This window comes from Bos grunniens, chromosome 5 (assembly GCF_055505025.1).
Source record: "Bos grunniens cultivar Pamir isolate PY7600 chromosome 5, Bosgru_T2T1.0, whole genome shotgun sequence".
Classification (NCBI taxonomy): Eukaryota; Metazoa; Chordata; class Mammalia; order Artiodactyla; family Bovidae; genus Bos; species Bos grunniens.
In genome coordinates, this window is record NC_141169.1 from 108,680,551 (window position 1) to 108,707,101 (window position 26,551).

The 26,551-nt window shown below is 46.5% G+C and overlaps 2 protein-coding genes, 2 long non-coding RNA genes and 1 other non-coding gene across 13 annotated transcripts in view; 4 read left to right on the forward strand and 1 right to left on the reverse strand.

Annotated features, from left to right (window-relative positions):
* Positions 1-5,741, reverse strand: LOC147372978 (uncharacterized). Of its 5 annotated transcripts, none has more exons than XR_015164423.1 (3): positions 5,609-5,741; positions 3,863-3,955; positions 1-524 (listed from the first exon to the last, which is right to left on the reverse strand). It is a non-coding gene; the product is annotated as an uncharacterized LOC147372978 (long non-coding RNA). The 5 variants fall into 5 exon arrangements; XR_015164426.1 differs by lacking the exon at positions 5,609-5,741 and adding an exon at positions 5,310-5,420; XR_015164425.1 differs by lacking the exon at positions 5,609-5,741 and adding an exon at positions 4,766-5,287.
* Positions 1-26,551, forward strand: part of B4GALNT3 (beta-1,4-N-acetyl-galactosaminyltransferase 3) — a 97,528-nt gene that overhangs the window by 17,427 nt on the left and 53,550 nt on the right. Inside the window, exon 1 of one of the 4 annotated variants that reach the window (XM_086402482.1) lies at positions 5,669-5,717. The exons of the other annotated variants lie outside the window; for them this stretch is intronic. Within the exon in view, the coding sequence (XP_086258608.1) occupies positions 5,684-5,717 (34 nt within the window). The 5' untranslated portion in view covers positions 5,669-5,683. Of the gene's footprint in view, positions 1-5,668; positions 5,718-26,551 lie in introns of those variants that run through there. 4 annotated transcript variants of the gene reach the window in all.
* LOC147372979 (uncharacterized) overlaps positions 5,724-26,551 on the forward strand; it is a 23,090-nt gene continuing 2,262 nt past the window's right edge. Inside the window, exons 1-2 of one of the 2 annotated variants that reach the window (XR_015164432.1) lie at positions 5,724-6,213; positions 15,047-26,537. This is a non-coding gene — a long non-coding RNA (uncharacterized LOC147372979). The remainder of the gene's footprint in view (positions 6,214-15,046; positions 26,538-26,551) is intronic. The other variant, XR_015164433.1, reaches the window with a different exon arrangement.
* Positions 9,454-9,590, forward strand: LOC147372980 (small nucleolar RNA SNORA70). Its single transcript, XR_015164961.1, has one exon. It is a non-coding gene; the product is annotated as a small nucleolar RNA SNORA70 (small nucleolar RNA).
* LOC147372981 (large ribosomal subunit protein uL16-like) lies at positions 9,632-9,979 on the forward strand. The gene has a single exon (XM_086402489.1). The coding sequence runs from the start codon at positions 9,649-9,651 to the stop codon at positions 9,949-9,951; it is 303 nt and encodes a 100-aa protein (XP_086258615.1). The 5' UTR covers positions 9,632-9,648; the 3' UTR covers positions 9,952-9,979.

Consider the following 26,551-nt stretch of genomic DNA (forward strand, 5'->3'; position numbering starts at 1 on the left):
TTGGGGAAGGTGTCCTCGGCTGCAGCCTGTGGGTGGGGGCCAGGTGGCAGGACATTTGCTTGCTGGGCCCTGTAGTTAACGGGGAAGACGGCGTCTCCTTTATTAGAGAAGAAGGGAGGAAGAGGTGCCTGGCACAGAGACCCACGAGGCCTGTGAAGGGTTCTGACTCTCAGAACAGGTGAGAGGTGTGGATGGGTCAGGAGTCTATGGTTCAGACTTTCTCCAGGGGCAGCTCAGCTTCTGCTCGGGACCTTTGGCTGTGCCTTAAGGGTGTCACCATCCTTTCCTGCCCAGACCTGTTGCCTCCACCAGCTGATGGATGCTTCCTGAACTGCCAGAGCTGAGGGGGAGGGGAGCAGGACATGGAATCTGGTCTTCAGGAAAAGGGGCTGCCACTGAGGCGGGGGGCCATCATACTGCTAAGGAGAAGGTGAGCAGGGGTGTCAGGTGCAGAAGGGAGGCCTCACGTTCTTGGCCAAGGAGCGGGAGGTCACTGCTGAGTGGGATGATCGATTGGGTGTGTCCTAGCGGAAGAAGGAAAGGAGAAGCCGTGTTATAGAACCAGAGTGTCTGGGCTGGACAAGGACCTGGGGGGTGGGACTCTGGGCTGGAGTCAGGGGACCTGGGTTCCAGCCTCAATTCTGAGGTGAACTGGCTCTGTGATGTTGAGCAAGTCGGTTCCACCCTGGGCCTCAGTTTCCTGTTTTGCAAGTAGGGCAGACTCGGCTTTTTGGTCCACGAGATGCCCTCTTGCTCTGACATTGTTCCCAAAGGATGCGGTGTTTGCACCAGCACTGGGGATTCCGCACTGGAAGTGGCTGGAGAAAGACTGGGGAGCTGGAAGGGGCCTGGACTCAGATCCATCTCTACTCCCTTCCCAGCCCTGTGATCCTGCCTTCCCAGGCAGGCAAGGCTGGGAGGGTGCTGGGTCCTGCTCCCAATCTGGAGACAGTGGCCGTCCCCTGCCTCCCCTCCTGCATTCTCTTCCACTTCCCCAGGTAGGGGTGATGGGGAAGGGGTGAGGCTGGGTGAGCCCTGGGCAATGATGCTTTAGGAGGTGGTCTTGGAAGCCCCTGGCTGGAGAGGTTCCGTGCCCCTGAGGGCCTTTCACAGGCCCTGGTGACCGAGGGCATCTCTCTCGTGGCCCGCTTCCTGCTCTGCACTGCTGGCCGGGCCCCACCTCAGAGCCTCACCCTGCCATTCTCCGCCTTGGCCCAGCCCTCACTAAGTGCCTCTGTGTGCTCCGCCCGGGGAGGCAGGCCTGCTGCCCCGGATCTGCTGCTTGTTTTGGCCAATCCAGCCACAGGCTCCCTGACCAGACCATCAGAAGCCGGGGACCTGGCGGTGGGGGTCTCGGGGTCTCTGGCTTGGGCTCTGCCTTGAGAGGTACCCTTTCCCAAGAAGGGGGCGGGTACTTGGACTCCCCCTCCCAGGGTCCAGGCTCAGATCAGCAGACACAGTGAACATCCCATCCCTGAGGGTTCTGTGTGATGGGAACAGTGTCCCCAACCCCACAGGACTGTACTGGTCAGTTGAGGCCCTGGCATGTTTATCAGGAAAGCGTGTGTTCCTCTCCTCGTGGGCCTCCAGTGCAGGTCAGGGTGGACGCAGAGGTGCCCACGAGGAGAGGCGAGGTTGCACACAGATGCTCAGCCCGGTGGGGGGTGCCCACTGGGGATGAGGACCCTGCCCTGGGCTGTTGCTCCGCCCCCCTCGCTGTCCCCATGATTACCTCACCGCAGGATCCGCCTGCCAGAGCGAGCTCAGAGCTGCCTGGGTGGAGAGCAGGAGGCTAATTTTAGACATGGAGACTCCCTGCCAACAGCTGCGGCTGCCGGCCCGCGGGGAGCCCTGGACATGGCCCTCCAGGTCTGCTCTCTCAGCAGCAGGGACCACTGGGGCAGGGACAAGAGTTCCTCTGCACAGGGGTAGGATCTGAAACCATGGCCTTCTCCAAGTCTTCCTTTCTCCTCCTTGCCTTTAGATAGCTCAGTCCTTGGGACGTCCCTGGTGGTCCAGTGGCTGAGACTCGGTGCTTCCACTCTTGGGGGCTGGGGTTCGATTCTTGGTCAGGGAGCTAGATCCCAAACGCTGCAACTAAAGATCTCATAGGCCTGGAGGAAGATCGAAGATCCCTCGTGCTTCAAATAAGATTCAGCACAGCTGAATACTTTTTTTTTTTTGCGAAGAAATGGAGGATCATTCAGTCCTCCATCTCTTTCTAGGTCGCTCTGTACCCCGGAACCTACTGACGGGCACCTGTATTGTGGGCCAGTGGGCCTCTGAGTGGGGCATATGGGGCAACGTGGAGAAGAGAAAGAACCCCCAAACTGTCCTGATCTTGGGCTAAATCTAGCCTCCCTCTCTCCACCAATCTAATAGTCTACTATTGTGCGTCTCAATCTTTTTCCTATGAAAGTGTTAGTCACTCAGTTGTGTCTGACTCTTTGTGACCCCACGGGCTGTAGCCCACCAGGCTTCTCTGTCCATGGAATTCTCCCGGCAAGAATATTGGATTGCGTTGCCATTTCATTCTCCGTTTTTCTTTTCCTATGGGCTCACATCAAAAATGATGGGAAAATGTGTTTGCATCACATGTGGGATAAAGAGAGAAGCATATTTGTGGCTGAGCTCCCACTGCCCCAGGAACCCAAGGGGTTGACACTAGGCAGGCACCTGTGTAACCCACGCAAAGTCCACTAGCGGCCAGGACACAGGGGTTGGAAGCTGTGAGGTCATCTCCAGCTTGTTTAGTCCAGCCCTGGGAGACAGCTGCTGGGTTCACCGATGACTTAGGCTGGAAGGGAGGCCAAGGAGCAAGGAAACTGTGGACTAGAGAAGCTTGCCCAAGGTTAAACAGACGAAAATTTGTTTACTTACTTTTGGCCATGCTGTGTGGCATGCAGGATCTTAGTTCCCCAACTAGGGATCAAACCCAGGCCCCTTGTAGTGGGAGCCCATTGTCTTAACCACTGGACCACCAGGAAAGTACCCAGATGAGAATTTAAAAAGCCAGTTTTGGTTCTAGTTCTACTAGGACATTCCTTCATTTATCCAATATTTATAGAATACTGTAAGGTTCAACATTCTGGAAATACAAAGATGAAAAATAGTTGCTGGGACACAATCTATTTTGCTTTAAAGAAAATCAAGGGAAAAACAACAGCAACAAAAAGATACTGTTTTTTCCACCATCATGTTGGCAAAACTTAAAGATTTTGACCTTCAAAGTAAAAATCAAGGAAACCTGCAGGAAGGTGGTTATTTTGTGGGGGGAGATGAACAGAGGCACAAAGGACTTCACAGGAATTGATTATGTCTATTTCCTTGGTAGAATGATGGACACACAGGTGTTAACTCTAAACCATTTCTGAAAGTGAAAGTGAAAGTTTCTCAGTCCTGTCCAACTCTTTGTGACCCTATGAACTACACACTCCATTGAATACTCCAGGCCTGAATACTGGAGTGGGTAGCGTTTCCCTTCTCCAGCAGATCTTCCCGAGCCAGGAATCCAACAGAAAGAGGTCTCCTGCGTTACAGGTGGATTCTTTACCAACTGAGCTATCAGGGAAGCCCCTGATCTCTATCCCTTTATATGTATGATATGATTCTTACAAAAAATTGAAACAATACAGGGAGTTTAGATAAATGTTTAGAGAGTTAGGTAAGGAGGAGAGAGACAGGTAAATGTTATCACCTAGCAGGTGAGGAGTGCTTGTGCGGAGCTGTTGTAATAAGAGCCCACTGCGTGTATGTTGCACAAAGCTCATTCAGTGTTCACAATTGCTGTGTAGGGGATGGGAGCCTTTATACAGATTCCACTTTATGGGTGAGAAAACTGAAGTTCACAGAGGTTACTTACCTTGTTCAGGGCTTCATGGCCAATCCTCTTCACAGTCAAGTTTGAGTGCAGATATCCTAGCCATTCCTTGGGTTGATTTCTTAGTCAGTTGGCCTGTGGGGTTGGGTGGAGGTTGGAAAGATGGATAATCTCATTCTCTCTAAGCTCGTGCTCCCAGTGTAGGATATGGAACTCATTTTACTGGGTGCTCCTTCTTGTGCAAATAATTTGACTATAAAAGCACTGTATCAGGGTAAAGCTGACATTTATTGAAAACTAAAGCTGTGCCAGCTGCTTCTCTAGCGGTACCTCCTCTGATCTTCCAGCTCCCCTCTCCCTGCCCCTTCCCCCACCCAGAGCAACACATGATTCCTATTTTACCAAGCAGTCTGCTTGGCAGCTCAGACGGTAAAGAATCTGCCTGCAGTGAGGGAGACGTGGGTTTGATCCCTGGGTCAGGAAGATCCCCTGGAAAAGGGCATGGCAATCCACTCCAGTATTCTTGCCTGGAGAATCCTATGGACAGAGGAGCCTGGCAGGATACAGTTTATAGGGTTCCAAAGAGTCAGACAGGACTAAGCGATTACACTTTCACTTTTTTTCTGCCTCCTCCTCATCATTCCTCTGTTAAATCTCTCTTCTCCCTGCCTTCTCTAGAGGGAGTGGCTTCAATTTTGCTGTGACATCCATTCTGGAGCTGAGTTGCTGGGGATTTGAAGCTCTGTCATTAGCCCACCCACTAAGCTAGTGCTGCTGTCTTTTTGGCCTACGCCAATTTCCATGGTTATCTGTGGGGAGAAACCGTCACCCTCAGCTGAGAAGGTGGAGCTTTCGAAGTCCTTAGTCTATCCCAGTGATTCTCAATCTGGCTGCACATTTGAATCACCTGGGAGCCTGAACACTGAAGTGAGGTCTTGACCTCACCTCAAGTCAATCAGCTTGGGAAGGGGTGGGGCCTGAGCATCAGCTTTCCAGGTGAGTCTAAAGAGCAGCCAAGGTAGACCACTTAAGGTCTGCACTTCCTCTCCCAATGCAAAGAGCTAAGAAATAAGGGGCGGTGATGAAGGAAGGGAGAACACAGCTGAGCAATGACCAGGCTACCCCTGGGTCCCAGACTGGTCCAGGATTAGGCCAGGGAGGACTGGAAATGGGACAAGGACAGGGAAGGAAGGAGTCCATGAGCAGGAAAGAAAAGAGAAAATGAAAAAAAATAAAAACTTGGTGACTGAGGATGCTAGGTTGCCTCCTGTAATGACCTTGTACTTGTGCAGCACTACCTGTTCTGTGAGTTCAGGTCCAGCCAGTGAACTTTTGATGATGCAGTGTGTGAGAGCTTCAGGAGGCACAGAGAAACGTGAACCCCACCCTGTTGGTGTCCCAGGACCTATGTTTTTGCACAGACAGACGTATACATCAGAAATAGCGCATGCCCTTGACTTGTTCTCCCCAGCACCCAGAAACCCCTCACCTTGGGCAAAGCTTATTACTTGTGTTTACAGTCTGTCAGCTGAGGGCAGGGACCCTGTGTATTTTGTGCCTTAGTCACCATTCCGTTATTGCCCACAACCCAGCATTACGCCTTGTCCGAAGAAAGCCCTCAACTGATTCCATGTTTGTTTAATTGAATTTGATTGTTTAAAACAACTAGAGCAAGGTGAGGGCCAAGGGCATCTGGAGCGTGATTATGCGCTCAAGTGTCTGGTACCAGTAATTCTAGCTGGGGGAGGAAGGCTTCATGGTGGAGGTGGGATTTGAAATGGGACTTACCTGAGACAGAGAACTTTAAGGGAGATGAGGGAAGATGAAGACAGAGAGTCAGCCCAGGCTGTTCATTGCGCCCTGATGGGAGAGGAGGTGACTGCATTCCCCAGGGAAGGTGAGCAGGAAAAGGAAAGAAGTTCTTACAATCCAAAGGCAGCTAAAGTCGAGTGGTGGGGAGGCAGGAGTCAGCTGTAGGAAATTGGTACAAGCTTAATACACATGTGAAGGACTGATGAACTGTTTGGTTTTTTTTTTTTTTTTTGACTACACCACATGGTATGTGGGATCTTAGTTCCCTAACCAGGGATTAAACCTGTGCTCCCTGCATTTGAAGTGTGGAGTCTTAACCACTGGATACCAGGGAAGTCCCTGTTGAGGTTTTTTTTTTTTTGTCTGTCTCTTTTTCAATATTTATTTATTCGGCTTCACTGGGTCTTAGATGTAGCATGCGGAATCTTTGATCATCATTGAGCCAGGCAGGATTTTTTAGTTCAAGCGTGTGGGATCTAGTTTCCTGACCAAAGATCGAACCCGGGCCCCGCCTGCATTGAGAATGCAGAGTCTTAGCCACTGGACCACCGGGGAAGTGCCAGGGTTGATGAATTGACCATGTAAGTAAATTTTCTGTGTTCACTGTTAGCCTGATTCTTTAACATTAGGGATCAGCAAATTGGTACTCTTGTGGTGGGGTTGTGCTCACAGATGTTCCATCCAAGAACAGAGGATGTGAAGAAACTAAGCTCCAGAAATAAGTGAATAACCTCAGAAGTGGTAGTCCCGAGCCCTCAGTTGGCAACGGATGACAGAGAGTAACAGAGTGTGGTTCTCAGGCCTAGCTGCATACTAAACGATGCAGGAAGCTGAATAATCCAGGCAAAGGGGTGAAAGTTACACAGGCGTATGTACGTTTGTCAGCACTTATGCAACTGTTTACTTACAGTGGGTACATTTTATTATATATAAATTATACATAAATATAGTTAATTTAAAAACAAAACATAGCGGAGCAGAAACCTCCACGGGAGCCAGCACCAGTGTAGGGAAACCTAACCTGTAATCGACAAATTGCTGGAGGCTCAGTGTGGACAAGTCTGAGAGCTGAAAACTTCAGGTGGGAGAGGTAATGCATCACATAGTGATTACGGTCAATAATACCGAGTCATAAACTTCAGAGTTGCTAAGAGACTAGATCATAATTGTTCCCGCCACAAAAAAAAAAAGGAATGATAATTATGTGACATGATACAGCTGTTAGTGAACGCCACGGTGATAATCACGTTGCAACATATAAATGTATCAAATCAACATACGCTGCTGCTAAGTCACTTCAGTCGTGTCCAACTCTGTGCGACCCCACAGACGGGAGCCCACCAGGCCCCACTGTCCCTGGGATTCTCCAGGCAAGAACACTGGAGTGGGTTGCCATTTCTTCCTCGAATGCATGAAAGTGAAAAGTGAAAGTGAAGTCGCCCAGTCGTGTCCGACTCTTCGAGACCCCCTGGACTGCAGCCTACCAGGCTCCTCCATCCATGGGATTTTCCAGGCAAGAATACTGGAGTGGGTTGCCATTGCCTTCTCCGCAAATCAACATATAGTACACTTAATTATGACAATTGAAACTTGGTAAGAGAAAGCAAAAACACATCCTAAACTTCAGGGGTGCCCAGTCGCTGGAGGTGGAACTTACGCTTCTGGGAGTTTTTTACTTCCTGGAGCTCCACCAGGTCCTCACTCATCTGCAGTGAATAGTGAAAGTGAAAGTCGCTCAGTCTTGTCCGATTCTTTGCCACCCCATGTCTTATACAGTCCTTGAAATTCTCCAGGCTAGAATACTGGAGTGGGTAGCCTTTCCCTTCTCCAGGGAATCTTCCCAGCCCAGGTGTCCCACATTGCAGGTGGATTCTTTACCAGTTGAACCACAGGGGAAGCCCAAGAATACTGGAATGGGTAGCCTATCCCTTCTCTCGCAGATCTTTCCCACCCAGGAATCGAACTGGGGTCTCCTGCATTGCAGGCGGATTCTTTACCAACTGAGCTATCAGGGAAGCCCCTACAGTGAATCCTGGAGGAAAATGCTTCCAGCAGGAGGAAGGGAAAGGACCACTTTGAAATGTGCCAGAGACTTCTGTTCTTCTCAACAAGGTCTGCTCTGAGAAGAAGCTGTCTTCCCAGGGCCTGGCCTACCTGGGGGAAGGGAAGTGCCAACTCCAGGCCACTCTAGCTATGCTATCCCACCTACGGGTGGGGAGTGAGAACCGAGAAGCACCAGTGAAGGGCATGGTCCACCAGCTCACCAAAAAGTTGAGACCTGATAGCAGGATTGTGCAACCCTTCTGTACCCCAAACCTTACTCTCACATCACTAAAGGTCTGTTGACTGCAGCGTATCCTGTCTACCTAGTATATCTTGTCTACCTTTCAGTAAATGTTTACAAGGCATTCTGAAAGGCAAAAACACAGTTTGAGGAGACTAAGCATCAGAACCAGAATCAGATATGGTGGAAATGTTGGAATTATCAGATTATGCCTACAATTAATATGTTAAGAGCTTTAATGGGAAAAGTAGACAATGTGCAAAACCAGATGATGTAAAGAGAAAGACGGAAATTCTAAGAGAGAATGAAAAAGAAATGCTGGAGATCAAAGCCACTGTAACAGAGATGAAGGATACCTTTGATGGGCTCATTAGTAGACTGGACATGCCAAGGAAAGAGCTTTGAGCTTGAGGATATGATGCTAGAAACTTCCAAAACTGAAAAATAAAGAGAAAAAAGACTGAGGAAAAAATTCCCAAAACAGAACAGGACGGACTATCCAAGAATTATGGGACAAGTACAAAAGTATGATGGGTATAATGGAATACCAGAGGAGAAGATAGAAAGGGACAGAAGAAATGTTTGAAGCCATAATGACTGAGAATTTTCCCCAATTAATGTCAGACATCAAAGTACAGATCCAGGAAGCTCAGAGAACACCGAGCAGAATAAATCCCCTCCCCACATCATATTCAAACTTCAGAAAGTCAAAGATAGAGAGAAACATTCTGAAAGAAGATGGGAGCGGGGGACACCTCACTTATAAAGGAGCAGAGGTTAAGAATTGCATCTGACATCTCAGAAACCATGCAAGCAAGCAAGAAGAGAGTTCAGTGAAGTGTCTGAAGTGTTAAAGGGAAAAAACAAAAACAAAGCACCAACTTAGAATTCTGTACCCTGTGAAATTATCCTTCACGAGTGAAAGAGAAATACTTTCTCAAACAGAAATTGAAGGAATTTATTGCCAGTATACCTACCTTGCAAGAAATGTTAAAAAGTTCTTCGGACAGAAGGAAAACTATATAGGTGAGAAACTCAAATCTATATAAAGGAAGAGCATTGGAGAATGAATACATAAAAGTAAAGTAAAATAAAACCTTTTATGCTTCACAGATAAGTTGTTCCAAATAATAATAGCAACAATGTATTTGACTGTGAATGCTTATGTATGTTTTAAACATCAGTGGTCTAAATACACCAGTTAAAAAATGGAGATTGTCACATGGATTCAAAAACAAGACCGAACTACAGGAAACCAACTTTGAATATAAAGATATATAGATTAAAAGTAAAAGAATGGAGAAAGATGTACTATGCTAATATACTCAAAAGGAAGCAGGAGTAGCTGTATTACTTCAGAGAAGAAATTTCAGAGCAAACAAAGTTATCAGGGATAAAGAGGGGGATTATATATTAATACAACAGGAAGACATAACAATCCTCAATGTTAACAAGAGCATATTACACATTCTCCTTAACCTTACAGCGAACATTTAGCAAAATCACTTTCTGGGTCATAAAGCACACTTTAACAAATTTAAAAGAATAGAAACCCTGACAGTGTTCTTTTCCCCATGGGGGCCCAGTGTGCAGTGGCTGCAAATAACAGCCTCCTTGGTAGTGTACGCAACCTGTTGCCTGTACAGGTTGCCCTAAGGGACCTTGGAGACAACTCTTCCTAGTGGGCATTCATGACTGGCCTGCTGTTTCCCAATCTAGACTCCAGACAGGTATGCGTGGTGCCTTTGGAAAGCCCCAGGGCACAGTGGCCAGGGTCCACATTGGCCAGGTCATAATGTCCATCCGCACCAAGCTGCAGAACAAGGAACATGTGATTGAAGCCCTCCGCCGGGCCAAGTTCAAGTTCCCTGGCCGCCAGAAGATCCACATCTCTAAGAAGTGGGGATTTACCAAGTTCAATGCGGATGAATTTGAGAACATGGTGGCAGAAAAGCGACTCATCCCAGATGGCTGTGGGGTCAAATACATCCCTAATCGTGGTCCCCTGGACAAATGGTGGGCCCTGCACTCATGAGCATCCATGCTGTCCCCTCCTTAATCATGCTCACCAATAAATGCTGCTGCTGCTGCTGCTGCTGCTAAGTCGCTTCAGTCATGTTTGACTCTGTGCGACCCCATAGATGGCAGCTCACCAGGCTCCCCCGTCCCTGGGATTCTCCAGGCAAGAACACTGGAGTGGGTTGCCATTTCCTTCTCCAATGCATGAAAGTGAAAAGTGAAAGTGAAGTCGCTCAGTCGTGTCTGACTCTTAGCAACCCCATGGACTGTAGCCCACCAGGCTCCTCCATCCATGGGATTTTCCAGGTGAGAGTACTGGAGCGGGGTGCCATTGCCTTCTCCGACAATAAATGCTATTTCCTGTCAAAAAAAAAAAATATAGAAACCATACAGTGTCTGCTTTTGGACCACAAAAGGCACTGGCACCCCACTCCAGTACTCTTGCCTAGAAAATCCCACGGACGGAGGAGCCTGGTGGGCTGCAGTCCATGGGGTCGCGAAGAGTCCATGACTGAGCGACTTCACTTTCACTTTTCAGTTTCATGCATTGGAGAAGGAAATGGCAACCCACTCCAGTGTTCCTGCCTGGAGAATCCCAGGGATGGGGGAGCCTGGTGGGCTGCCGTCTATGGGGTCACACAGAGTTGGATATGACTGAAGTGACTTAGCAGCAGCAGCAGCAGCAGCAGAATTAAACTAGAAATTAATAACAAAAAGATTGCTGGAAAGCCTCAAATACTTTAATACTTTAAAATATTTCAAAATAATATTTTAAATAATACTTTAAAATAATACTTTAGAAGTATGTTGTTTAAAGTATTAAATATTTTAAAGAGTCAAAGAAGAAATTTCAAAAGTATTTTGCACTAATGAAAGTGAAAATAGAGCTTATTATAATTTGTGGGATACATTGAAAGCAGTGCTTAGAGAATTTATAGCATTGTTGAAATATGTGTATTAAAAAGGGCTTCCCAGGTGGCTCAGTGGTAAAGAATCTGCCTGCCAGTGCATAAGACTTGGGTTTGATCCTGGATTGGGAAGATCCCCTGGAGAAGGAACTGGCAACCCACTCCAGTATTCTTGCCTAGGAAATCCAAGGGAAAGAGGAGCCTGGAGGGCTGTAGTCCATGGGGTCTTAAAAAGTCAGACACAACTGAGCACACACACACATACATATTAGAAAAGAAAAAAGATCTAAAATCAATAATCTAAGCTTCTACCTTTAGTCAGTCAGTCAGTTCAGTTGCTCAGTTGTATCCGACTCTTTGCGACCCCATGAATCGCAGCACGCCAGGCCTCCCTGTCCATCACCAACTACCGGAGTCCACCCAAACTCATGTCCATTGAGTCGGTGATGCCATCCAGCCATCTCATCCTCTGTCGTCCCCTTCTCCTCCTGCCCCCAATCCCTCCCTGCATCAGGTCTTTTCCAATGAGTCAACTCTTCACATCAGGTGGCCAAAGTATTGGAGGTTCAGCTTCAGCATCAGTCTCTCCAATGAGCATTCTCCAAAGAAGACCAATCTCCTTTAGGATGGACTGGTTGGGTCTTCTTGCAGTCCAAGGGACTCTCAAGAGTCTTCTCCAACACCACAGTTCAAAAGCATCAATTCTTCGGCGCTCAGCTTTCTTCACCGTCCGACTCTCACATCCATACATGACCACTGGAAAAACCATAGCCTTGACTAGATAGACCTTTGTTGGCAAAGTAATGTCTCTGCTTTTCAATATGCTATCTAGGTTGGTCATAACTTTCCTTCCAAGGAGTAAGCATCTTTTAATTTCATGGCTACAATCACCATCTGCAGTGATTTTGGAGCCCCCCAAAATAAAGTCTGACAATGTTTCTACTATTTCCCCATCTATTTTCCATGAAGTGATGGGACCAGATGCTACTAGAAAAGAAGAGCAAACTAAATCCAAACTAAGCAAGAAAAGAAATTTTTAAAATTACATCAGAATTATAAGTAAAATTGAAAATAGGAAATCAGTAGAGAAAATCAACAGAAACAAAAGCTGGTGGTTTTTTTTGAAAGAGCAATAAAGTTGACAAGCCTCTAGCCAAATCACTAAGAAAAACAGAGAGAAGGCACAAATTACTAGTATCAGAAATGAAAGAGGGGGCATTACTATAGATTCCATGGGACATTAAGAGGATAATAAAGGAATATTTTGAACAACTCTCTGCCTACAAATTTGATACCATGGGGGAACTAGACCAATCCCTTGAGAGATCCAGTCTGCTAAAACTAGGAAGAAACAGACAATCTGAATAGGTATATATCTATTAAAGGAATTCAGTCAATAATTAATAACCTTCCAAAACAGAAAGCACAATACTCAGATGGGCTTACTGGTGAATTCTAACTAGACATTAAATGAAGAAAGTATACCAGTTCTGTCAACAGTCTCTTTCAGAAGATAGAAGTGGAGGGAACACAATTGACCCTTGAACAATGCAGGGGTTAATTGGTGTATAATTTACAGTTGGCCCTTGTGTCTGTGGTTCCTGTGTATCCATGGATGCAACCAATCAGAGATCATGTGGTACTGTAGTATTTACTACTGAAAAATATCCATGTATAAGTGGACCTACACAGCTCAAGCTAGTATTGTTCAGGGGTCAACTTTACTTAAAATTCATTCTATGAGGCCAGCATTTCCCTACTACTAAAACAGGGCAGAGGGGCGGATTATAAGAAAAGGAAACTGCAGACCATTATCTCTCATGATCAAGTGCAAAAATCTTTAACAAAATATTAGCAAACAAATCTACAATGTATGAAAATAATTATACACCTGTTCAAGTGTAGCTCAGACAATAAAGTATCTGCCTACCCTGTGGGAGACCTGGGTTTGATCCCTGGGTCAGGAACATCCTCTGGAGAAGGAAATGGCAACCCACTCCAGTATTTGTGCCTGGAAAATCCCATGGATGGAGGAGCCCTGTAGGTTACAGTCCATGGGGTTGCAAAGAGTCGGACACAACTGAGCAACTTCACTTCAGTCAAGTGGAATTTATCCTAGATATGCAAAGCTGGTTGCGTATTCAAAAACCCATTAATGGGAGATTCCCCTGATGGTCCAGGGGTTAAGAATCCAACTTGCAATGCAGGAGACACAAGTTCAATCCCTGATCGGGGAACTAAGATCCCACATACTATGGGGCTGCTGAACCCGCAAGCTGCAAATAGCTGCAACAGCTGAGGCCGTGAGCCACAACGAAAGATCCTACATGACCCAGCAAAGATCCTGTGTGCTGCAATTAAGAATCAACATAGCCAAATAAAATTTTAAAAAATCAATGTTATCCATCACATCAACAGGCTAAAGAAGAAAAATCACATGATCGTATGAATACACACAGAAAAAGCATTTGACAAAATCCAACATCTATTCATGATAAAAAGTCTCAGCAGTAGAGATGAACTTTGTGAGCCTGATAAAGAACATCGACAAAATACATGCAGCTGATATTGTACTTAATAACAAGAAGCTCGATGAATCTCACCTTGGATATAACAGTGATTTTCAGTGTGACCCCAAAGGCACAATCCCTGGAAGAAATAATTAATAAACTAGACTTCCTCAGCTGGTAAAGCATCTGCCTGCAATGCAGGAGTCCCCGGTTCGATTCCTGGGTTGGGAAGATCTGCTGGAGAACGGAATGGCCGCCCACTCCAGTATTCTAGGGCTTCCCTGGTGGCTCAGCTGGTAAATAATCCACCCGAAATGTGGGAGAGCTGGGTTCCATCCCTGGGTTGGGAAGATCCCCTGGAGAAGGGAATGGCTACCCACTCCAGTATTCTGGCCTGGAGAATTCTGTGGACTGTATAGTCCATAGGGTCACAGAGAGTTGGACACGACTGAGTGACTTTCACTTTCACTTTTCAGAGTTCATTGCAATCAAAATCGTCTATTCTGCAAAAATCAATGTCAATAGAATGGGAACACAAGCCACAGACTAGGAGAAACCTTTGCAAAAGACATATCTGATAGTGTACAGTTATCCAAAATATACAAAAAAAAAAAAAACCTCTTAAAATCAACAATAAGAAGAAGAATAGCTCAATTTTTTAAAAAATGGGCAAAAGACCCAGACAGTTACTCATCAAAGAAGATATCCAGATGACAAGTAAGCAAATGAAAAATATGTTCAACATCTTTTATTCGGGAATTGGATTTTAAAATGACAGTGAAGTATCACTACACACCTGTAAGAGTAGCCAAAGAACACTGAGAAGACAAATGCTGGTGATTCTGTGGAGCAGAAACTCTCAGTCATCGCTGGGGGGAAGGCACCATGGTACAGCACTTTGGAAGACTGTTTGTTTGTTTCTTATAAAACAAAATATATTTTTACCATCTGCTCCAACAATCATACTCCTTGATTTTTACCCAAAGGACTGTGTCCACACCAAAACCTCGTCACAGATGTTTATAGCAGCTTTAGTCATAATTACCAAAACGTGGAAGCAAGCAAGATGTCCTTCAGTAGGTGAATGGTTTAAACTGGTACATCCAGGCAGTGAACTAGGAAGAAATGAGCTGTCAAGCTATGGAATGACATGGAGGAACCTTAAATGTGAATTATTAAGTGAAAGCAGCCAGTCTGAAAAGGTCATGTGCTGAATGATTCCAAATGTTTGATATTCTGGAAAAGGTGAAATTGTGGAGACTGAAAATATCACTGATTGTCTGGAATTAGTCAAAGGGAGGTATGAGTAAGTAGAGTGAGAGGAGCCTTTTTTTCTTTTTTTTAACCTATCCTTTGGTTGCCTCTTTTAAAAAAAAAGTTTACTTATTTATTTTTGGCTGTGCTGGGTCTTTGCTCCTGCACAGGCTTTTCTCTAGTTGCAGAGAGTGGGAGCTACTCTCTAGCTGGGGTGCTCTGGTTTCTCTTTTTGTGAGGCATGGGCTCTAGGCACACAAGCTTCAGTAGTTGTAGGACAGTCTCAGTTGCTCTCTGGCATGTGGAATCTTCGTGGACCAGGGATCGAACCTGTGTTCCCTGTATTGGTGGGGAATTCTTAACCACTAGACCACCAGGGAAGTCCCCAGAGGAGTTTTAGAGCAGTGAATAAAACCTCTTTTCAATCAATTCTTCCCAGGCTGCTGCTGCTGCTAAGTTTCTTCAGTCGTGTCCGACTCTGTGCAACCCCATAGACGGCAGCCCACCAGGCTCGCCCGTCCCTGGGATTCTCCAGGCAAGAACATTGGAGTGGGTTGCCATTGCCTTCTCCAATGCATGGAAGTGAAAGTGAAGTCACTCAGTCCAGGCTACCACTGTTCTAATTTCTCCAGTAGATCCATTTTGTCTGATCTTGAACTTCGTTTGGACATTGCCCAGCTTACGATGGTTTGACAATTTTTTGACTTCGTGATGGGTGCAAACGCAATAGGCATTCAGTAGATTGTACTCTGCATTTTGAATTTTGATCTTTTCCAGCGGTAGCGATATGTGGTCCACTACACTCTTGCGATGCTGGCAGCGGCAGTCCCGCTATCACAGGGTGAACCACTGATACACTCAAACGATTCCGGACCCAGACAGCCATGTGTTTTTCACTTTCAGTACAGTAACCAATAAATTACATGAGATATTCAGCACTTGTTATGAAATAGGCTTTGTGTCAGATGGTTTTGCCCAACTGTTGGCTGATATACGTGTTCTGTACTTGGCTAAGCTGTGATATTTGTTAAGTTAGGTATATTAAATGCATTTCTGATTTATGATGTTTTAAACTTATGATGGGTTTTTTGGGATATGAATGGAGTCATACGGTAAAGGACTCTCGTGTCTGGTACTCTCACTAGAAATGGTTTTGAGATTTGTCCATGTTGTTGCTTGCATCAGTTTTTTTTTTTTTTTTTTCAGTTGATGAGTAGCATTTCTAATTTTGGCTAAACCACAATTTGTTTATCAACTCTTCTCTTGATGGGAGTTTTAGTTCTTTCCATTTTGGGCTATTATAAATAAAACTACTATAAACTTCCTTGTATAAGACTTTGTGTAGACATAATTTTATTTCTCTTGGGTATATAGGAATAGAATTGCTGGATCATAGGGTAGGCATATGTTTAGTTTTTGTAAGAAATTGCTAAACTCTATAGTATCTGTATCATTTTATACTCTCACCACCAAGTTATAAACAATACAGTTGGTCCACATCCTTGCAACGTTTGGCAATATCAGTCTTTTAATTTTAGTAATTCAAGTGGGTATGAAGTGGTATCTCATTGTGGTTTTACTTTGCATTTCTAAGATGACCAGCGAGGCTGAGGACTTTGCCATTACCTGTTGGTTATTCCTGTATCTTTCATGAAGTATTTAAATCTTAGGTCATTTTTAAATTGAATTGTCTTCTCATTGACTTGTAGGAGTTCTTTTTATATTCTGGGTATGAGTCCTTTGTCAGTCATGTTTTACACATTTCCTGCTCACTTTCAGCCTTATTAAGGTTAATTTTTTCCATACAAATATCTATATGTTCTAACTCTGTTTTAAAATATTTTCATATTTTCCTTTCCCCATTGAATTGCATTAGAATCCTTATTGAAAACCAATTGTGTGTGTGTGTATATTTATTCTAGACTTCCTATTGGACTATCCAAAAAAAAATTTTTTTCTGGCCTTTCGTGTCATGTGGCCTGTGGGATCTTAGTTCCTGACCAGAGATTGAGCCCACACCCCCTTCAGTGGAAGTCCAAGTCTTGACCACTGGATGACCAGGGAAGTCCACGGACTATCCAAATTTGATACCCATATAACGCTGTCTTAATTGCTGCCTCTTTATTGTAAGTTTTGAAATCTTATAGTATAAGTCTTCCAACTTTTTTCTTTTCCTTTATGATAGTTCTAGCTATCTGTGGTCCTTTAGCTTTCCAAAAATTTTTAGAATCAGCTCATTAAGTTCTGGAAAATGTCTGCTGGGATGGTGAATGGAATAAAATTGGGAGAGAATGGACATCTTAGTAATATTGAGCTTTCCAACTCACAAAAATGGAGTATTTCTCTACTTACGTAGGCTTTCTCTTTCCTTAATGATACTTTTCCTCATGACACTTTTCTTCCTTTCCCTTTTTTCTTTCTTTTTTTTCTTGTTTTGGCTGCACCTCGTGACTTGCAGTCTTAGTTCCCTGACCAGGGATTGAACTTGGGTTCTGGCGGTGAAAGGGCCAAGTCCTAACCATTTGGCTGCCAGGGATTTCCCTGTCGGTTTTCTTTAATTTCTCTCAACCGTGGTTTGTGGTTTTCAATGTCAAGCTCATGCCCATCTTTCACTAAATGTATTCCAATGTATTTAATGCTTTATGATACTCTCATAAACTTTGTATTTGAAATTTCATTTTCAATTGTTTATTGGTAGTATATAGAAAATACAATTGACTTTTGTATATTGACCCTGTATCTTGCGATTCTGCTACATTAATTCATCAATTCTAATAGTTTGTCAATTACTTTAGGTTTTCTAAGTATATAATCTTTCAGTTAAGAATAAATGCAGTTTTATTCATTCCTTTCCTGTCATTATGCCTTTTATTTATTTTTCTTGCCTTGCTGTGGTGACTAAGACCTTCAGTGTTGAAATACAATGAATGTTGTCTTGATCCTAGAGGGAACACTTTCAAAATTCACCACTGTATTTATCAAGAGTTTAAAAACTGTCGTATCTCAACCAATTTCCTCAGTAGTTCCTGCCTTTATCTATGAACTTTAACATCACTTCAGGTACGTTTTCTATCTCATTTAAACATAAATCATCAAGATTTAGAGGTGGTTTTAAAAAATTAATAAAAGTAACAGCAGCCATCGAGGTAGGTGATGGGTTTTCTACATCTCCAAGGACTGATGGCCCAGTGGCCATGGAGTTCTTGCTGGAAAGGTTGACAGTGCTTCTCATCAGTCACTTAGCCTAAAGTCTTCTTAATGCAATTCTTATCTTCATGGGTATAGGTCAACTTTAGAAAAGGGTCTTAATGCCCATTCTCCAAAATGCACCCACAGAGAGTCCACATTGCAGGCAGGCTCTGGCATCTCAAACAGCCAGGACTTTACATTAAACTGAACTCTGCGTGTTGTTGGTGCTGTTGTTCAGTCACAGCCATGTCTGACTCTGTGACCCCATGGACTGCAGCATGCCAGGCTTCCCTGTCCTTCACTATCTCCCAGAGTTTGCTCAAACTCATGTCCGTTGTGTTGGTGATGCCATCCAAGCATCTCATCCTCTGCCACCCACTTCTCCTTTTGCCTTCAGTCTTTCCCAGCATCAGGGTGTTTTCTAATAAGTCAGCTCTTTGCATCAGGTGGCCAAAGTATTGGAGCTTCAGCTTCAGCATCAGTCCTTCCAACGAATATTCAGGTTTGATTTCCTTTAGGATTGACTGATTTGATCTCTTTGCAGTCCAAAGGACTCTTAAGGGTCTTCTCCAGCACCATAGTTTAAAAGCATCAATTATTTGGCTTTCAGCCATCTTTATGGTCCAACTCTCACATCCATATATGCCTATTAGAAAAGTCATAGCTTTGACTATATGGACTTCTGTTGGCAAAGTGATGTCTCTGCTTTTTAATATGCTGGCTAGGTGCTTACCCACCCCTGATCCTGAATTTAGGGGTCAGAAGGTGAGTCCTCCGAAGTCTCTTCTCCCTCCTCATTCCGCAGCAGCCCTGAAGGATTGGAAGGATGGTGGCTTAAGGCAGGGAGGCCCACATTCAGGTAAAATTAGTTTAACTTGGGACAGTTTCCCGAGGAATGTGGCTTTCCTTGCCTCCGAGATCCCATGAGTAGCAGCAGAGGCTGAGACCCACCCTTTGATCTCAGGCTAATGGTGGTCCTGACTGTGTTGGAGCATTCAGGGTTAAGTCTTGCCTTCGGGTAGCAATTTTTTCTTAAAGTTGTGCCCCAAGGAAATGATGGAAGCAGGGGACTCATGGTTACTAAGAATGACAAGAATATCAATGCTCTTGAATAATTTATTTTAATTAATTAGTTGATTAGATTGCATCAGGTCTTAGTTGGTGCACTCAGGATCTTTGTGGCAGCTCACAGACTCTCGAGCGGTGGCATGCAGGGTTAGTTGCTCCGCAGCTTGTGGGATCTTATTCCCTCACCAGGGATCGAACCAGCATCCCCTGCATTGCAGGATAGAATCTTAACCACTGGACCACCAGGGAAGTCCCCATGAATGGTTTATATCATAAAAATATGTATACATTCGTACATACTTTGCTGGTAGTGTATATTTTGTGTTTGCATCAGTTCAGTTCAGTTCAGTTCAGTCTCTCAGTCGTGTCTGACTCTTTGTGACCCCATGGACTGCAGCACGCCAAGCTTCCCTGTCCATCACCAACTCCCAGAGCTTGCCCAAACTCACGTCCATCGAGCTGGTGATGCCATCCAACCATCTCATCCTCCGTCGTCCCCTTCTCCTCCTGCCTTCAATCTTTCCCAGCATCAGGGTCTTTTCCAGTGAGTGTTTACATATGTATCTATAAAGTATTGATAAAAGCTTTTTTGTGTCCTTTTCCCTCACTTGTATTCCAATACCTTTTCTTGAGGCCTGGAGAAAAGGTTGGCATTTGTTAGGTCCTTGAGAACCAAGAAGAGCCCCAGCTATGCCCACAGATGTGCCTTGCCAGGTACCCTGTCAAGGACTGGCGCCAAGAGAAGGCTGAGTGCTGTGGACTCAGAGAGCAAGTCGTGTTAACTCAGTCTCTGGCCCACCTCTAGTTCCTGTTTTCTCTTCTGTCTTCTCTCAGCCTTGTTCCCTGGGCTCCCTTACTGCCTCTATTCATTCATTCATTTTTCTTTCTTTAACTGAAGTAAAATTCATATAACACTGACCTTTTAAAATGTACAGTTCAATGGCATTCAGTACACCATCCATATTGTGTAACCATCACCTGTGCCTGGTTCTGAAACATTTTCATCACCCTGCAAGGAGACTCTGTATGCCTCAGGCAGACACTCTCCTCTTTCCCCCAACCCTCCCACCTTCTAATCTGCTTCCTGTCTGTGGATTTACCTATTCTGTATATTTTGTATAAACGGATTCATACGTCTTTCGCTTAGCATCATGGTTTCAAGGTTCATCCATACTGTGACATGTAATTAGTACCTGGTTCCTTTCTGTGGCTGACTCATACTCCATTGTGCGGGACCATCCCCTGACGGGACATTTGAGTGGCTTCCACCTTTGTCTGTTGTGAATAGTGCTGAACAGTGGTACATAAATATTTGTTTTGACACCAGTTTTCAGGTCTCTTGGGTGTACACTCCAGAAGTAGAATTGCTAGGTCATGTGGTGACCTCATTTTCTTCGGGAGGAGCCGCCTTTGTTCATTCTCTCTGAGCCCTGAACCGGGTGGGGGCTCCTTCTTGCCACGCTTAGCTTTCCCGTCACCATCCTTTCACCTCCACCTGTCTCCATGCTGGGAGGTAGACATCCTGTTCTTGGTGAGGTCCACCTGTCATCTCCTCATTGCTCCTCTCTTGTGCAGTAGGACGGCCATTCTCCAGGGAGTCCGGGTTTCCTGCCCTAAGCACTTCCTTGCCATTGTGATACTTGAGTCACCTTCTGGGTACAGTGTCCTCTGGCTTTCTTTTTCCTTTTCTTTTTTTGGCCGTGCAAAAGATTCCACAGTGCAGCATGTGGAATCTTAGTTCCCCTACCAGGGATCAAACGCGTGCCCCCTGCACTGGAAGCATGGAGTCTTGACCATTGACTGCTGGATTTCTTAGTCCCTGCCCTCCCCTATCCCCCAACTGGGATGCCCACCCCAGATTTTCAGAGCAGTGGCTAAACACTAAACAGACCTCCCTCTACTCCTCTAGTTTGATGCCCCTCCCTTGCCCTGGCCACTTGCCAAGTCCTCTGTGCTTTCTCCTGGGCTTATTAATACCTTAGCAGTGCCCCACAGTTGACCCGAAGAGAGATTGTTTTCCCTCTTCCCGCTTGATGCTGCCTCTGATGGGTATCATGAGGCCTGCCTTTATACCTTTATGCCTCTTAAGGCTGAAAGGTGTTTTGTTATGTTTTGATATGGACCATTTTTACAGTCTTTATTGAATTTGTTACAATAATGTTACAATTTGTTACAATATTGTCTTTCTTATGTTTTGGTTCTTTGGCCACGAGGCACCTGGGATCTTAGCTCCCCAACCAGGTATTGAACCCACACCCTCTGCACTGAAAGGCGAAGTCATAACCACTGGACTGCCCGGGAAGTCCCTGAGAGGTGGCTTTGAATGAGATCCTGGGTCCCCAGCCTCAGCTCCCACACCCTGCTTTCCACCCAAGTCCACTTGCCTCCCTAAAACTACACACTCCAGACTACAGGGCACTCCACGGTCACACACTGCTGGCTCTGAATGCTTCAAACCAGTGTCCTGGACCACGCACTCGAGGGATGCTCTCGGACCTGGGATAAAGTTTAATAGTTACATCTGTGGACCCATGTGATGCTGATTTCCTGATTTCTGTTTGTTCTTGATCCGTTTTTCATTTGGGGGGTTTTGTTTATTTTGGTCCCCCCTCATATCAGTTTTCAATGAGCTCTCAGGAAGCAGAGGGCTTCCCATGTGGCACAGTTGGTAAAAACATCTGCCTGCCAACACAGGAGACATAAGAGACGCAGGTTTGATCCCTGGGTTGGGAAGATCCCCTGGAGGAGGAAATGGCTACTCACTCCAGTATTCTTTCCTGGAGAATTCCATGGACAGAAGAGCCTGGCAGGCTACAGTCCATGGAGTCACAGAGAGTCGGACACAACTGAGCATGCACACATACTCAGGAAGGAAGGATTCCTGCATGTGTGGGATCATGGGTCGGGGTAGGGGGGTGGGCAGGTATGGCTGGAATGGAACCTACGAGAAAAGAAAGTTTCCTGATTGGAGCAACAAACTGAGGGAAAGCAGATGCGTGGGGCTAAGTTAGAAGACCTAGGACACCAGAGCTGAGGAATGGATATTGATAAAGCCGCATTTATAACTTTGTCTTCCTGGATGTTCCCAAGTCCATCCTTAAAGAGGCTCCTCCAGCATCTGGATGGCCATGGGGGCACCGCCCTGGCCTGGACAGTAAAATTGGGAAAACCAGTTAAATGATGAGTCAGTGAGTCTAGGAACCCAGCAGCGGAGCTTTGACGAGAAGGTACAAAATCTTGGGGGGTGGGGTGCTCTGGGTCAGAGCCCAGAGACCCCAACAGTGTGTTAATAAAATCTGAGGACAACACTCTGAGGGGCCTGGGGAGGTTTCTAGGGGCTGGTCTTCCCCCTCTGGAAGCTTAAACTAGCAGCAGGGTGGGCTGGCTAGCATCATGGGAGTCTCCTGTCTGGCTGTGGTCCTTCTGACCTTTGTTTAGGTCTGGGGTTGGGGTGGTCAAAAAGTTAAGGTCCAAGCAGGTCACTTAAGTAAGGATGCTAGCCCTGTGTGGGTGCAGGCACACGCTGGGTGGGGTGTGGGTGGTGTCTCAGCCAGCTAGGGTAGGGCCTTTTTGCACTCTGCTGCTGCCCCTGTCACGCACCTTTGTCCCAGCCCCGGAAGGGATCTAGGGCCCCCTAAATGCTAAGAGCAAAGGCCCAGGGAGAGGAGTCCAGGCATCTCGGGCTTCAGGATAAACCAGACACTCAGGGTGAGGATTGGGTGTTCTTCCTGGAGGGGAGATCCGGTCCAGGCAGAGGAACTTGTTTGTGGGCAGTTTCATCGTTTCCTCCCTTGGGGCATGGACCCAGTTGGCCAGCCTATGCAAGCCACCTGTCGACAGGGCTTCCTGCGCCCTGGTGCCCCTGCCCCCTCGGAGTTCTGAGAAGCAGCTGTTGCCGGGCCCCTTGCCTGCCCATGGCCGGCCTCCCGGATGGAGGATATTGTCATGGCCTGCGGGGACGGCTTGTTAGTTCCTGACGATCAGGACACGGAAGGTGGCACGGGAGTCAGGGGGTGGAGACCCTGCTGCAGAGGCGGCAGAGGAGGGAGGAGGGGCCAGTGGGAGAAAGGACAAGAGGGACAGAAGAGTCTCAGGAAGAGAGGCCATGCCAGGCCTGGGAAGGAGCTGGGGGAGTCTGGGATGTTCTCAGCGCTGATGTGAATGGCGGGTGTGACCACCCCTTCACCTGATTTCAGGATGGGTAACATCTTTCCTTTTGTTTAAATAAGTTCCCAAGTAACAACTCCTAAATGGATGGGGTGACTCAACAAAGACCAGCAGTCCGCCTGTGGGGTTCACCCACTGCTCCCTGGCATTTCCCATGAGATCTGGGGAGTACACGTGACTCATGCCCCGGGGCCTCCCTGTTGGATGACCACACCTGGCCCACCTCTTTCTTTCAGCTACACACCGGTCCTCCACCTACCTGGGGCCACACCTCCCAGCTCTGCCTCCCCGCCCAGGGCTGTGACTTTGGCTCACCCCCACCCCCCTACAAGCCTGCCTTTCCTGGGAGCCCCGACATCCCTGCCATCAGGGTCAAATCCTCCCAGCTCTGGCACAAAGCTTCTTTTCCTGTCTCTGTCTCAGATTTCTGACCTGTAAGATGAGCCTCGGGCTCGCTGCTCACTCCTCCTTGCTGTGTGGAGCCGTGAATTCCTGTCTTTAAGGAGCTTGGAGCTTGTCAGACTAGAGATTGGCCAAAGTCGGCTTCTGTCCCCCAGCAGCCCTGCCTCCCTTCCTGACCGTCTACCAGGCACACAAGCACAGACTCTAGGGCAGGGCCCCTGGGGGCCTCAAGCCTCAGCAGTCTCCCCTTCTCCAGGCCTCACTCTGCTCACCTCCAGAGCATCCGAATGCCGCTTACCACCTGTGTCCTTCTTGTTAAAATTATGCAAATAATGCATGCTGTTTAAAGAAAAAAAGAAAGAAAAAGAAAGAGAAAAATCCAACATTGTTGACTTGCGTTTAAGTAAAATGTAAGAATCACTACTTCTCCCACCTCTCCTGTAGAATCATGAAATGTGCCTCAAATCCAGCCCCCTCTGTCCATCCCCTTCTCTAAGCATTTACCAGATTCTCGTATTCAAGTGTCTTTAGCTCTCCTTTGAGGTCGGGGACTGGTCGTCTCTCTCTGTGTCTTCGATGCTGGGCACAGTGCCTAGTGTATTGTGGGCATTTGTTAAGTATCCTTTGAAAAAATAAGTGAATGAAGGAATGAGTGTATAATAAGATCTAGCGTTCAAATCTCTGCTGCTTCCTTGTTGAGTGAACCTCAGTTTCTTCACCCTTAAAATTGGGATAATAATTCGTGTTCTTTTGAAGTTAAATACAATGCCAGTGTTGGTGCCAACACAGTTCCTGGCAAAGCGTGAGCCTTCAGTAAGTGCTGTTGAGTTAGATTCTAAAGGGACCCAGTTGCCCTCCCTCCCCAGACCTGGGCTGCTCCCGCTGCTACCGAGTGTTGCCTATCCTGCCAGCCACTCCCCTTCCAGTGCAGGGCCTGTGCGGCCAGCTATTGAGAAAAAGGGATAAGAAGCTGCCAGCTGCCCTCAGGGAACTCCTGGTTGGACTCGGGAGAGGTAAGCAAGCCCCAGCCAGGAGAGTGGTTATACAGATGCTGAACCTGAGCCCAAGGGTGGAGGAGGAGAAGGGAGCACAGGGGAGCCTTGGGGTGATGGGCCAGGGAGTTTGAGAAGAATGGACACATGAGTGTCAGGCCATCATCTATAGATTCAGACAGGATATTCCGTGTAGGAGCCGGGTGTGACATCACCTGCCACGTTTTCCCCAGATCTTAGCTGATCCTTCTGTATCAGGGTCTCAAACTTCTTTGCCATGATCCACCAAAAAGTGCACTTTGCATTGCCAGTATAAACACACACCTCTGCATTCTATATATAACAGGAGCAAGCTGACAGCACAATACTTCCTCCAACTACAAGGTGGGGGGTGACGGTGATGTTTTTCTTTCTATACAGATACTGTTTGTGTCCCACTAAACTGATTCCATGGACCACTTATGGGTGGTGGTCCTCAACTCGGAACATACCCGGCTCAACTGTTCCATGTGAGGTTGTCTTCCAGTCCCTTTCTGCCAGAGCTCATGAGCTCTGATGTTTAGCTGAGAAGCCCACAGCTCACAGAGGGTCAGAATTTATCTAGGATGTACACCAGCTAAGTGGCAGAACCAGGGGTCACACGCAGGGATATATGACTCCAAAGCCCACCACCAGGTCATGACCCTTTCTCTGACACTGTGCATGGGGGTTCTGCCAGCCGTGCACTGGACCGCAGATCAAGGAACATCTATGGCCCATTTCTTTGTGCCCCGGAAAGCTTGGCCAAGGTGACAGCTAAGCCTGCCTTATATTATCAAGTGCCACTCAGCCTAAAACTGAACAAGCAGGCCTCAGAAAACAAAGTCTTAATACCTGCCCCACCCCTGCCAACATGCAAGAGTTGGTTATTGAGAAAAGGTGCCGTAAGATGAACCTACTGCCCAACAGCCAAATATAATAGGATCAAACCATGTCTTCACTGCCCACTGGGGCTTCCCTGGTGGCTCAGCCTGTAAAGAATCTGCCTGCAATGCAGGAGACCTGGATTTGATCCCTGGGTTAGGAAGATCCCCTGGAGAAGGGAATGGCAACCCACTCCAGCATTCCTGCCTCAGAATCCCAAGAACACAGGAGCCTAGTGGGCTACAGTCCATGGCGTCACAAAGAGTCGGCCACGACTGAGTGACTAACACTCTCTGCCCACAGCACTGGCCTCATAACTCTCTCCCCCTCCTTTGGAACCCCTAACTCAGAAATTAGGGGGTGGTCTCCTGTGCTACCCCAAGGAAAGAAGGAAAGCTGGGGAAAGGCAGGGAGAGAAGAACAGATGAGTTGGGAGGAAAAGAGCTGAGGAAACCAGGAGTACAGATGGGCCACGGGCGTCTAGTATCTGAAATCCTAAACCTGTGGAGGCAGTGAGTTTTATAGGAAGAAGGAGGGGAGTAAAGGCATGTCCTGTCACAGTTGTAAAATCATGGGCGGGTGGAGGGAGAGGGGTCTGAGTGCCCTGCTGAGATAAGGGCAAAGCGAGTGAGACTGTGAGCAGGACAGGTGTCCTACCACACTGGTCTCTCCTCTTCTTTGTGCCAGACAGCATGGGTCATTGATCAGATTATCATGCATGCTGACCGGCACGGGCTGGAAGGAAGTATAGACTTCATAACAGAGACCACTGTTATATTCAGTTTGCCTTTGTGTATATATATATATACTTTTTAAAAATGAAATTAATTCATTTTTGGCTGTGCTGGGTCTTTGTTGCTGCAGTTGGGCTTTCTCTAGTTGCAGAGAGCAGGGGCTTCTCATTGTGATGGCTCCTCTTGTTGCAGGCACGGGCTGTAGCTGTGGCACACAGGCTTAGTTGCCCTGAGGCACGTGGGATCTTCCCAGACCAAGGATAACATATTTAAAACATATTTTAATTTATTTATCTGGCTGCACCAAGTCTTCTACTTATTTATTTATTTGGCTATGAGGGTCTTAGTTTCAGCATTCGGAGTCTATAGTTGAAGCATGCAAGATCTGGTTCCCTGACTGAGGATGGAACTTGGGCCCCCTGCATTGGGAACGTGGAGTCTTAGCCACTGGACAACCAGGGACAGTAGTTCCCAGGTATATACACAGTT

What these genes read in the sequence shown, in the direction of transcription:
- LOC147372981 (XM_086402489.1), top strand. Translation starts at nt 9,649, where the DNA reads ATGCGTGGTGCCTTTGGAAAGCCCCAGGGCACAGTGGCCAGGGTCCAC.